The sequence below is a fragment of the Salmo salar genome, chromosome 13 (genome assembly GCF_965601325.2).
Source record: "Salmo salar chromosome 13, fSalSal1, whole genome shotgun sequence".
In the NCBI taxonomy this organism is placed as follows: Eukaryota; Metazoa; Chordata; class Actinopteri; order Salmoniformes; family Salmonidae; genus Salmo; species Salmo salar.
In genome coordinates, this window is record NC_138303.1 from 33,158,035 (window position 1) to 33,172,093 (window position 14,059).

The following is a 14,059-nucleotide window of genomic DNA, read 5'->3' on the forward strand; positions in this document are numbered from 1 at the left end:
CTGCAGCAATCCACCAATCAGGCCTGCTTGGAGTTTGACAAAAGGCACCTAAAGACTCTCAGACCATGACAAAACAAGATTCTCTGGTCTGATGAAACCAAGATTGAACTCTTTGGCGTGAATGCCAAGAGTCACGTCTGGAGGAGAGATCCTTGATGAAAACCTGCTCCAGAGTCCTCAGGACCTCAGACTGGGGCCAAGGTTCACCTTCCAACAGGACAATAACCCTAAAAACACAGCCAAGACAACGCAGGAGAAGCTTCAGAACAAGTCTCTGAATGTCCTTGAGTGGCCAAGCCAGAGCCTGGACTTGAACCCGATCAAACATCTCTGGAGAGACCTGAAAATAGCTTTGCAGCGACGCTCCCATCCAAGTTGACAGAGCTTGACATGGTCTACTGAGAAGAATGGAAGAAACTCCCCAAATATAGGTGTGCCAAGCTTGTAGCGTCATACCCAAGAATACCCAAGGCTGTTATCGCTGCCAAAGGTGCTTGAACAAAGACTGAGTAAACGGTCAGAAAACGTATGTAAATGTGATATTTTTTTATTTTTAAATACAGTCACAAAAAAACAAAAAAAAACATGTTTTTGGTTTGCCATTATGGGGTATTGTGTGTAGATTGATGAGGGGAAAAAACGATTTAATCCATCTTAGAATAAGGCTGTAAAGTAACAAAACGTGAAAAAGGTCAAGGTGTCTGAATACATTTACGAATGCACTGGATCGCTACAGAGATCTACAGATCTGCCAAAATAAAGGAAACACTTGAGTAAATGAGGGATACAATGTACAGTACCAGTCAAAAGTTTGGACACACCTACTCATTCAAGGGTTTTTCTTTAGTTTTACTATGTTCTACATTGTAGAATAATACTGAGGACATCAAAACTATGAAATAACACATATGGAATCATTCAGTAACCAAAAAAGTGTTAACCTGTTAGGGCTAGGGGGCAGTATTGACACGGCTGGATAAAAAACATACCCGATTTAATCTGGTTACTACTCCTGCCCAGTAACTAGAATATGCATATAATTATTGGCTTTGGATAGAAAACACCCTAAAGTTTCTAAAACTGTTTGAATGGTGTCTGTGAGTATAACAGAACTCAAATGGCAGGTCAAAACCTGAGAAGATTCTGTACAGGAAGTACCCTGTCTGACCATTTCTTGAACTTCTTTGCCATCTCTATCAATTACAAAGGATCTCTGCTATAACGTGACACTTCCTACGTCTCACATGGTCTCTCAGAAGGCGGCAAAAAGCTGAATCGTGGCTTTGCAGGCTCTGGCTGAAAAAAAGTAGCGCGTTTGGGTAGTGGCTGGTTACAGTACTGTGAGACTCAGGCTCGTGCCCGCGTCGACCGAAAGCTTTCTTTTCCTTTGTCTGTTTACCTAAAAGGATATTCCCGGTCGGAATATTATCGCTTTTTTACAGAGAAAAATGGCATAAAAATGGATTTTAAACAGCGGTTGACATGCTTCGAAGTACGGTAATGGAATATTTAGATTTTTTTTGTCACGAATTGCGCCATGCTCGTAACCCTGATTTACCATTTCGGATAGTTTCTGGAACGCACGAACAAAACGCCGCTATTCGGATATAACGATGGATTATTTGGGACCAAACCAACATTTGTTATTGAAGTAGCAGTCCTGGGAGTGCATTCTGACGAAGACAACAAAAGGTAATCAAACTTTTGTAATAGTAAATCTGATTTTGGTGAAGGCTAAACTTGCCGGGTGTCTAAATAGCTAGCCGTGATGGCTGGGCTATGTACTTAGAATATTGCAAAATGTGCTTTCACCAAAAAGCTATTTTAAAATCGGACATATCGAGTGCCTAGAGCAGTTCTGTATCTATAATTCTTAAAATAATTGTTATGCTTTTTGTGAACGTTTATCATGAGTAATTTAGTAAATTGTTAGTAAATTCCCCGGAAGTTTGCGGGGGGTATGCTAGTTCTGAACGTCACATGCCAATGTAAAAAGCTGGTTTTTGATATAAATATGAACTTGATTGAACAAAACATGCATGTATTGTATAACATAATGTCCTAGGGTTGTCATCTGATGAAGATCATCAAAGGTTAGTGCTGCATTTAGCTTCTGCTTTGCTGGTGACACTGTCTATGATTTATTTAGAATTCAAGGCACACTTAACCAGCATGGCTACCACAGCATTCTGCAGCAATACACCATCCCATCTGGTTTGCACTTAGTGGTACTATCATTTGTTTTTCAACAGGACAATGACTAAAAACACAACTCCAGGCTGTGTAAGGGCTATTTGACCAAGGAGAGTGATGGAATGCTGCATCAGATGACCTGGCCTCCACAATCACCCGGCCTCCACAATCACCCAACCTCAACCCAATGGAGATGGTTTGGGATGAGTTGGACCGCAGAGTGAAGGAAAAGCAGCCAACAAGTGCTCAGTATATGTGGGAACTCCTTCAAGACTGTTGGAAAAGCATTACTCATGAAGCTGGTTGAGAATATGCCAAGAGCTGTCATCAAGGCAAAGGGTGTCATCAAGGCAAAGGGTGGCTACTTTGAAGAAACTTAAATATAAAATGTATTTTGATTTGTTTAACAGTACATGATAGTACATGATATCCCATATGTATTATTTCATAGTGTTGATGTCTTCACTATTATTCTACAATGTAGAAAATAGTAAAAATAAAGAAAAACCCTTGAATGAGTAGGTGTGTCCAAACATTTGACTGGTACTGTGTACTAAAATCCGGTGCTGGTCACACAGTGTAGTTGCTGAGTTAATTAAGTAATTAACATTCCATCATGCTTAGGGTCATGTAAAAAAAAAAAAAAAAAAAAGACCAGTTACACATTATTTTGAAAACCATGGCTAGATGAGTTCTCATTGACTTTGAAAGAGGGTTCTGAAAGGAGCATAGGGGGTTTAAAGTTTGTGTGTGTGTGTGTGTGTGTGTGTGTGTCAGTCACCAGATCACAACCCAATTGAACACTTATGGGAGATTCTGGAGCGGCGCCTAACATCCTGACCACACTGCTCGCATTGCAAAAATAAATGTACACATACATGTTATTCAATCATTGCACCCACACTGCTCGCATGCACCAACGAGCATCTGCATTGCCAAGTGCTAAAATAGTCAGTTCTGTTTGTGACGCTGTACGAGGTGCCAGTCCTGCCTCTCCCATGTCCTCATTGGTTTATAGAAGCATATACCCACGTGCCATCACCTTATTGGTTATACCCACGTGGGTGATTGAAAGACGAACTGAGGTTGGTCGATCGTGGTAATACACCTTCTTATGAAAGTTAGATGCCAATCGCCATATAAAATCCAAAGAAGAAAAGGCCTGGAAGGAGGAGATGACTAGAAACAATTCGGTTGACCGTTTCATGTGTGGATTAATTGTCGGAGTAGAGGACCTTGTGCATTTCAGGTAAAATAACAACTCAACGTTTATATCCCAGGACAAATTAGCTAGCAACAGCAAGCTAGCTAAATAGGACAAATTAGTTGCAAGCTAGCTAGCTAAATTGCCATAAATGTTTAATGCTTTTCGACCTGTCCCCAAATTAATATAATTGGTTCAGAGTTTGTTTTGATATTCAACCTGTGTGTCGTGATCGTGTTTGGTGTGGGGGGACAAAATCAATTTGCGCACGATGGCGCACATGTGCGTCCAGTTTGGGCATGGTGTGAGACAGCGTTTTTCCACCACCATCAACAAAACACCAAATTATGGAATTTCTCATGGAAGAAAGCTGTTTCATCCCTCCAATAGAGTTCCAGACACTTGTAGAATCTATGCCGAGGTGCATTGAAGCTGTTCTATTTTATTAAGACACTTTATGTTGGTGTTTCCTTTATTTTGGCAGTTACCTACCCTACAGTGTAAGGTGAAGTTGGACCTAGACATTGATCATGGGTCAGTTTAGCATTTTCGTAACCAATGGCTTAGGTTGGAATTGGGGGAGGAGAAGCTGATCCTAGATCTGTACCTATAATGTCACCCCGGAGCTACAAATAACTGCCAAAATAATGGAAACACCAACATAGTGTCTTAATTGGGGTTAGGGGGCAGTATTTGCACGGCCTGATAAAAAAACGTATCCGATTTAAACTGGTTACTACTCTTGCCCAGAAATGAGAATATGCATATAATTAGTAGATTTGGATAGAAAACACTCTAAATTTTCTAAAACGGTTTGAATGGTGTCTGTGAGTATAACAGAAGTCATATGGCAGGCCAAAACCTGAGAAGATTCCATACAGGAAGTGCCCTGTCTGACAATTTGTCCTCCTTCTGGTGCATCTCTATCGAAAATACAACATCTCTGCTGTAACGTGACATTTTCTAAGGCTTCCATTGGCTCTCAGAAGGCGCCAGAAAGTGTAATGGGGTGTCTGCTGTCTCTGGGCGAAGAACAGCAGGAGAATTTGTGAGTGGTCAGCCTGGGGACAGTGACACTGGAGATGCACATTCATGAGAATTCTCCTTTTTTTTTTTCAGCCTTTGAATGAATACAACGTCGCCCGGTTGGAATATTATCGCTATTTTACGATAAAAATGGCATAAAAATTTATTTTAAACAGCGTTTGACATGCTTCGAAGTACGGTAATGGAATATTTTGAATTTCTTTGTCACGAAATGCGCTCGTGCGTCACCCTTCGGATAGTGACCTGAACGCACAAACAAAACAGAGCTATTTGAATACAACTATGGATTATTTGGAACCAAAACAACATTTGTTGTTGAAGTAGAATCCCTGGGAGTGCATTCTGACGAAGAACAGCAAATTTTTCTAATAGTAATTCTGAGTTTGGTGAGCCCCAAACTTGGTGGGTGTCAAAATAGCTAGCCGTGATGGCCGGGCTATGTACTCAGAATATTGCAAAATGTGCTTTCGCTGAAATGCTATTTTAAAATCTGACACCGCGATTGCATCTATAATTCTATTAATAATTGTTATGTATTTTGTGAACGTTAATCATGAGTAATTTAGTAAATTCACCGGAAGTTTGCGGTGGGTATGCTAGTTCTGAACATCACATGCTAATATAAAAAGCTGGTTTTTGATATAAATATGAACTTCATTGAACAAAACATGCATGTATTGTATAACATAATGTCCTAGGAGTGTCATCTGATGAAGATCATCAAAGGTTAGTGCTGCATTTAGCTGTGGTTTTGGTTTTTGTGACATATATGCTTGCTTTGAAAATGGCTGTGTGATTATTTTTGGCAGGGTACTCTCCTGACATAATCTAATGTTTTGCTTTCGCTGTAAAGCCTTTTTGAAATCGGACAATGTGGTTAGATTAACGAGAGTCTTGTCTTTAAAATGGTGTAAAATAGTCATATGTTTGAGAAATTGAAGTTATAGCATTTTTTAGGTATTTGTATTTCGCGCCACGCGATTCCACTGGCTGTTGACTAGGTGGGACGCTTAAGTTAATAGGATGTTGGGCACCATGAGCCGCCAGAACAGCTTCAATGCTCATCAAACCATTCAGTGACTACTCGACTCGTGCCCTGTGGATGGAGGGATTGTCATCCACTCCAATCAGGATAGAAATTATTCACCATACTATAAGATGTAAGTAATCACTCAAATTGGCTATGTATTTATTGCTGTTTACCTTGCCCTCTAAAGGGTTAAGTGGACCTAAACCATACCAGGAAAATGCACCCCACACCATAAGCTGCCAGAACCCTCATTTACTCAAGTGTTTCCATTATTTTAGCAGTTACATGTTTCTCTACATTCTACTTCTATGAACCACTAGAATTGTCCTATTGTAGACTAGATAGTAAGCACACAGTGGAACATCACTCAGACAATCTGTGACAGTGTTGTCTTTTAGCCACAGTCACAGTCTGATTCAAATGTCTGATGCAATGCTGGGTGAACTGCACCGGTAGCCATAGTGATGGCGAAATGTAAGCCTCCCCATCTCACTCTCGCTTTTTTCTCTCCACCTCTCTCGTCCTACCTCTGTCCGTTTTCCTCTATCTCTTTCTAGAACTCTCTCACAGCTCAGTTTCTCCCTTCTCTGTGACTCTCTCTCTCATTCTTTCTCTACTGGTTCAGACTGGCCTTTTGGAAATGGCTGCAGTAGCCTGGGGTGCAGTAGCCTTGCTGTAGCATCCATCTGCTCAGACTACAGTAAGTGTGGACAGGAGGACACAGTAGTGCTGGATGATGAACTCGTACCATGACACTACCATGGCACCAACCTACTCTATGGCATCCATTTTATTTGGAGTGCTTTTAAGTGGCACTGCAGACTCTACTTTTCAAATCATTAAGTGGATTTATCAGTGATAAACAGAGATGTTGACAGCTGAGAAATCAGGGAATTGTGAATAATGCAAATATGGCCCATTGGAATTAATTAATAATAATCTAAGAGGACACAGCTAGATGTTTTTTTCCACTTTTTTCCCGGCTTTGCTTATCATTAGACAAGTTGTACACGATGGCGGTCAAGCAAACAGTGTGGGTTCTGTAGCTACATCCCTGATTAATGGGAGTGCATGGACTGTGTGAGAATGCATAAGTCACACCCCACAAGACATGCCACCAGAGGTCTCTTCACAGTCCCAAAGTCCAGAACAGACTACTGGAGGCGCACAGCACTACATAGAGCCATGACTACATGGAATTACATTCCACATCAGGTAACTGATGCAAGCAGTTGAATCAGATTTATAAAGTAGATAAAAATACACCTTATGGAAGAGCGGGGACTGTAAAGTAACAAACATAGGCACAGACACACACACACACACGATAACATACGCACTATACACACACGTACACATGGATTTTGCGTTGTTGATATGTGGTAGTGGAGTATGGGCCTGAGGGCACACAGTTTGTTGTGAATTCTGAAATGAATGTATTGTAATGTTTTGAAAAATGTATAACGACCTTAATTTTGCGAGACCCCAGGAAGAGTAGATGCTTCCATGGCAGCAGCTAATGGGGATCTATAATAAACACAAATACTGAACTCGGTTTAATGCCCATCATACATTTCTCATGGATATATCTAAAACGGTATGAATCGATAACAGTCTTACTTTCCCTATTTCCAAATGACTGGCTGAAGGGGTAGGAATGCGATGTGGAATGTTTGATCCTCCTTTGATCCTCCTTGCTTGTCGGATGCAGCCACGGGGGCGACAGACATAAATTACACATCACGGCTTGTAAATGAGCTGAAACTAAGTGTTTCTATCAGCCTTCTAGAGAAACATACAGATGAAAACACAAACATACAAAAACACACACTTATACACAAGCACGCACACACACGTACACGTGGCCAAGAATGCACAAAAACAACAAATACACATGAGCGCACGTACTGTACACACCGACACATACACCCCTCTGTCTAATCAGACAACAGTCAGCACTGTTCAAACCACCAAATCAAAATAATGACAGAGATTCGTGATATTGTACTTCCTTAACAGCAGCCAACACAAAATAATTTAGGCGACATGTTCAGAGAAGGCTTTTCGAGGACACTTCAACCGCTGATTCAACTGTCATTAAACAGACTTTGCAAAGAAGCAGCCACCCCAACTGAACCTCAATCAACTCCATTCTCTGCGTAGGAAGATAAGCTGGCTAGCGACAACATAAGGATGGAAATCATTGGCTATGTAGAGTCCACTCAGAGTCAAGATATACCCTCTGTGAACGACAATGGACTGAGTGTCTGTGTGCCAAGTGTTTACCAGGATTTTATAATCAATTCCGTGACAGACAACTGCTCGGAGTTCCAATAAGTGACACTTGTAAGTTATTATTATTTTCTTTCTTTTTATGTTCAAATAAAATGAAATCAAATCAAATAAATACATCACTTTATCTTTCTGAAGCTCAGTATGGGAGATAAATAATGCAATTCATCGAAACTTTCTTTTACCAGGAATTCTTTCGAGGTTTCAACCTCCTTTCTGGGAAAGACCTGAAATAATATAACTAATAGAATAAGAGATCTAATAACTGTGCCTTCAATATAGGTTGCAACTGTACCCTAATACAATAGTGTCATATCATTAGCCTTTGTTGTTATGAGTGCAATACATAGACAGTAACACATCAGTGCTTTCACGAATGATAGCAAAATATGTCTCCGGTTCTGCTACATACATAGCCTACCAAAAAGGCTCAAGTCTGATGAGTTTGGATCGCAACTCAACTCTTTTCCGGAGCAGAAGCTAGCGTGAGATACCGATGTCAGGCTTGTTCAAAATCAAGGGGCCATATCGGGCCCTGGCCAAAGTCTCTTCTGGGTATTCTACTTCTTTGTCGGAGCATTCTAATCCTCTAGAGAGCAGGTGGTGCCAATGAGATAACACTGCGGTGGTTGGGAGTCCCATTATGCATATTGCTTCTGATGGATGGTAGTCAGAACTTTGAAGCCCTTCTCCAGGGGTGACTAACTGTGGCAGTGTGTGTGCCTGAAAACTATGCATGTTGGTCTGCAAGCAGCCTTTCTGGCATTCTATGCTTCCCTGTTACGATAAACAAAATATGTTATGGTGAGGAAACAAACACAGGCAGTCACGTTTGAGGTGATTTCAAAGTCCAATTCAAACTAGAAATAACCTTTTCTATGTCAGCCATTCTCAAAGGGAATCTCTTCACTACTTAGGAGTTTGGAATGTGTCAGTCGTTTGGGGGAAAAAAACAATACTTTTTTTTTAGAAGACTAAAGTCATTATGAGAAATAAAAGGACATTGTGACTGAGGCTACTGTTACATGTCAGCTATGTGATTAAGACAACATAGAAAAGCATAAAAAGCTGGATATTGGCTATTGGATACTTCAGTTCAAATAAAAATGTTAATAAGGATAATGTCCAGAAAAGCAGGAATTCCTGATTAATCAGGAAGAGTCCCATCCATGACTGATACAGTTGGAGATATCCCCCCGTGGTGATATGTACCTGGTGAGGGAGGTTTCCTCTGCTGTGCTGCCATCTCCTCCTGTCCTGTCCTGCTCCTCCTCAGAGACACGGCTGTGCTGGACGAGGCCTTCTGCACTGAGCTGGAAGACAGACGGAACCTGACCATGTCCCTCTCATCGACCACCTCCGAGAGAGGACCAGAGAGACAGAAAGCGAGAGAGGCAGAGCGAGAGAAAGACAGAAAGTGAGATAGAAAGAGAAGTCAGTGTGGGACTGCCAAATGAGCAGCTGATCCATCATCTCATCTAATGAATTGGTTAATATCACACATTATGAAAAATATGTGTTACCTGGGCAGGACTTTGGCTGTTGGAGGAAGAGGTATAGGCCATGATTCCGTAGGGGTTGGGCGTAGAGCCGCCCTGCAGACTAAACTTCATTTCTTCGGCCCTCAGGGCACCCCACTCCTGGAAGGGGCACCACACCCCCCAGCGCAGGCACTGCATGAAGGCTGTCCGGGAGATTGTGGAGGTCGAGGAGAGCTTTGGAACCCAAAAACACCCAGAGTCAGTAGAACCTTTAGCGGTAAAGAAAAACTTCAAGCATTATGTGTCGTGCGAGGCACAACACATTGCCAGACAGGAAGAAGTGGAGAGAGCTCCTTGTGGCCTTATGTTCCGAAAGGGATGAAGAGGATTCATAAAGTAAGTAAGCAAGCATGTGTAGTATATATGTTATAACTGCTGCTACACAATAATTAAACGTAGAAAAATAACTGTTTGTGAATACTAGCCATCTTTATTTGTGGGAGTTTATACCATTCCTGTTAGTATTAAAAAAAGAGATTACTGTTTTTAGTCGATCAGGAGCAGCGGAAATGGTTTCGAAGTCAAAATACCATCAGAGGTCCTTATCAGTCAACGGTCTTCTCGACAGTCGAAAAAAGTTCCATTTGCTCCAATAGCTTTCCCCGCAAATATTGTATCATGATTGAAGGAGACGAAAATTAAATGGCTGAGGAAAGACAATAGTGGTCCAGCAATTCCAATTTGAGAGCATTGTCCTTTCACTTCAGCCAAGACTGGAGTCCAAGGTTATTATAGTTGTCATTTTCTATTCGTTTTTTTTATTTCTAGTTTAGTTTCAGTTAGTTCATTCTTGATTTACTACTTTTGTTTTAGTTTGAGTTTTATAATTTATTATATTATTTAGTTTCAGTTTTAGTGTTAGGGAAAGAAAGTAGGTAGGCTAGGAGCCATTTATGTGTTGTAGGCCTAGAGTTTGTGTTTTGGGGGATATCACATTTTCCCACCGGGGGGCCGTAATACACAGGGTGATGGGTCAGGTCATAGCTTTGGTTGTTTAAATTATAAATCAATCTTAATGAGACTTGACTATGATGCCCAGTTGTCAGTTACGACGAGTAAGACCTTCTCTTGTAGGTTGAAATACACACAGAAGTGCCAGAAGTATTACATTTGGGATCAAGTGTTTGGTTGAATTTTCTGAAGGCTGGCTAATAGCACAGTCTTGTGGACTTGCCAGACTGGATGAATAAATTAACCAGTGCTTCTTCTATTTTTTTTAAACTAATTTGAATTAGGTTGCCATGTTTCTGCTCTTTTCAGGCAAATGGCTAAAGTGGGTTATCCTAACGTTACAGTTGATGTGCAGCTACTAAGAGCTGGTGGCTGTCTCACCTTGTCTTTATCCTGAAATTGTTTGCATTTCTTTGTGGGCGCTGTTCAGCTGAACTTTGGTTGGCTTTTCCCAGTTCTACAACACATTTGCTTTTGTCCTTTCCAGCTTTACTTTTTGCTGCCACCATTGTTCACACCTATGGTTCACACTCAAGCACGCCCTCTGATTTCTTCCCTGTTAGAGCTATCACTAGCTCTACTGATAGCTATAGTGATGCACAAGCTAGCCTTTTTGAAATGTCGGCAAATGCTGGCAGCATTTACCCGCAAGATTCAGAAGCTTGAAAACTCCATGAAAAATAAGATTGAAAACCCCCTTTGATTTTGAAGTTTATAAGGAAAAAAACACTAAAACTAAACAATGACTTTTTATTTTAGTTAGTTTTGCAGTCAAATATAGTTTCAGTATTGTTTTCGTTTTTTCAAATGATTTTCTTAATTATTTTATTTCAGTTTACTAAATTGTTTTCCCATTTTAGTTTCAGTTTTACTTTACTATAATAACCTTGCTGGAGTCCCAGAGGAATGTTACTAAAGCATGTCCAGTCTATAGGACATTGGTCTATAGGCCATAGTATGGGCAATGTGGTCATGATCAGGGGTTCTGTAACTGGGAAGGAAAACTAGACAAACACAGAGGTGTAATGGGTTCGCACTCAAAAATATGTTGCATAAAACTTACTTCATTATGCTATATTTTACTGCATCATTTTCAGATTTACAGCCTTCTTCAGTGTGTAGGTACAATTAGATGTCAATCTCCTGGGATTTCGCTTGTTTACTTTGTTAACCACCTGAATCGAATTCAGGGATAGTTTTGGTGTTTCAAATGAAGAGGGTGGCTTAGCAAGTAAACTGAAAGGGGAAAAAATCTTTGAAGGTAAACTGAAGAGGACTTTGTAGAAAACAATATATACCATTTAAAGGGATACTTCAGGATTTCGGCAATTAAGCCAATTATCTACTTCCAAAGAGTCAGATTAACTCATGGATACAAGTTGTATATCTCTGCATCCAGTATGAAGGAAGTTAGAGGTCGTTTTACAAGCCAATGCTAACTAACACTAGCACAATTACTGGAAGTCTGTGGTATCTACTAGCATGCTAGCAGTTACAATAGACATCTAGTCATTGCGCTAATGCTAGTTAGCAACTTCCTTCAAACTGCACCAGAGACATAAATATGGTATCCACGAGTTCATCGGACTCTGGGGAAGTAGATAAAGGGATTCTTTGCCAAAATCCTGAAGTATCCCTTTAATGTTCATGTTGTGATGTACAGCACTTGTAGTATTCATTGATATTTGCGTCATATTAATTACTGATATTGCACAGCTCCTCAAATATCATAAGCCTTCTATGTTTGAACGAACACACGCACGCACGCACACTTCCTAGCTAGCCCCGTTCTACAGTAGGACTTAATACAAGTGATACATCTCCCCCCATCACCTGAGAACAGTCACACGTGCACTTTAGGGACAGATTTGTTGTTCTTAAACATGATTTACAATGAGTCCCGTGGCGCCTCTACTTCACTCTGAAGACAGCCATTCATGGAAAAAATTTAATTCCCGCAAGCAGTTTCGCAGAATCGATTAATAAGCCGGTCAGCCTCAGACCAAAGTAATCAATCACAGGTAGGGAGGACGAAACACATAAGAAATCCTGCATGTGCCAAGGCCACGTCAGATATAGTATTCTAGAGAAATAAAATCATTCTGAATGTGTTCCGAACAACAACTGATGAATAAAGCCCCTCAAGGTTGCATCCTGACCAATTATATATACAGCATAAATAAACCCTGGATTGCTGATGCTATGTATTGGCCAGTGAGAGGCTTTGAAGCCACCGGTCCACCATACAGAGCTCGCCAGCTTGTAGTCTTAAAAAACGGAAATGAGTTACATCAGATTCGTTCAGCAATTCCAATGTGGAAAATGAATTGGGAAAGAATAGGGTTTTGGGATAAACGCCGAAAATAATGTCTGAGGTTAACACAGGCTTAGGATACATTATTTTGGGCTTTGATCCAATAACACTACAAAAACTCCATTAATTTCCCCATAGGCTTTGGTCAACAAGCCATTGCGGAGTTAGTGCCTACAAAAAGACGCTGTTACTATTGCTCTCTATTGGCACTCCACAGAAGAAGCAGGCCTTTCATAAGAATGAATGGAATTCTACAGTATTTCAATGAAACGTTTCAAGTGGGGACAATAACATTAGAACTACACTTAAAGGAAATTGTTTATATATCTGAATTAAAAAAAAAAGTTTAGCACACAATATAATTAAAAATTATTCATTAAGGTGTCTGTAATAGAATAAATGTGGCAAAAACAAATGTAGACATTAATAAATGCATTTCTATAGGTTCCCTAAAAATGTTACAATGGTGGGGGAGTGTCAAGATGGAGGTGCAGTGGCTTTTAATGGGACCCATACAGTATCATGCAAAAAGTTGACCAAAAAGCACCTGAAAGCAACTGGATGATCAAGACTCTTGGAAGAATGGTCTATGGACAGATACATCAAAAGCATAACTTTTTGGATGACATGGGTCCCATTATGCCTGGCGAAAATGATGTTTTTGGGATGCTTTGCTGCCTCAGGACCTGGACAACTTGCCTTAACTTTTTAGTGACAGGGGGCAGTATTCGGAAATTCAGATGAATGACGTGCCCAAAATAAACTGCCTGCTACTCGGGCCCAGAAGGTAGGATATGCATATTATTAGTAGATTTGGATAGAAAACACTCTGACGTTTCTAAAACTGTTGATGTCTGGGAGTATAACAGAACTCATATGGCAGGCAAAAACCTGAGAAAAATCCAACCAGGAAGTGTGGAAATCTGAGGTTTGTAGTTTTTCAAGTGATTCCCTATCAAGTATACAGTGACTTAGGGTCATTTTGCACTTCCTAAGGCTTCCACTAGATGTCAACAGTCTTTAGAATGTTGTTTCATGCTTCTACTGTGAATAGGGAGAGAAAGAGCTCCTGGAAGTAGATGAGTGAGAAAATGACAAGAGCTCAGTGGCGTGTGCTCCCGTGAGAGTTAGCTCTGTTCCTTTTCTTTTTTGAAGACAAAGGAATCGTCCGGTTGGAATATTATGGAAGATTTATGATAAAAACATCCTAAAGATTGATTCTATACATCATTTGACATTCTATACATCATCTGTAATATAACTTTTTTCACTTTTTGTCTGAACTTAACTGCGCGAGACCAGTGCATTTGGAGTACTCTACCGAACGCGCGAACCAAAAAAAATATATGGACTTTATCAAAACAAATGAACATTTATTGGGGAACTGGGATTTCTGGGAGTGCATTCCCGATGAAGATCATCAAAGGTAAGTGAATATTTATAATATTATTTCTGAGTCTTGTTGACTCCACAAAATGGTGGGTTTG

At 40.4% G+C, this 14,059-nt stretch overlaps 1 protein-coding gene across 2 annotated transcripts in view; it reads right to left on the reverse strand.

The window, feature by feature from the left end:
* nphp4 (nephronophthisis 4) overlaps positions 1-14,059 on the reverse strand; it is a 209,845-nt gene that overhangs the window by 96,990 nt on the left and 98,796 nt on the right. For both annotated transcript variants that reach the window (XM_082959999.1, XM_014135427.3), the window contains exons 10-11: positions 9,290-9,481; positions 8,979-9,123 (exon numbers count right to left, since the gene is read on the reverse strand). In XM_082959999.1, coding sequence (XP_082816125.1) covers positions 8,979-9,123; positions 9,290-9,481 — 337 coding nt within the window. The remainder of the gene's footprint in view (positions 1-8,978; positions 9,124-9,289; positions 9,482-14,059) is intronic.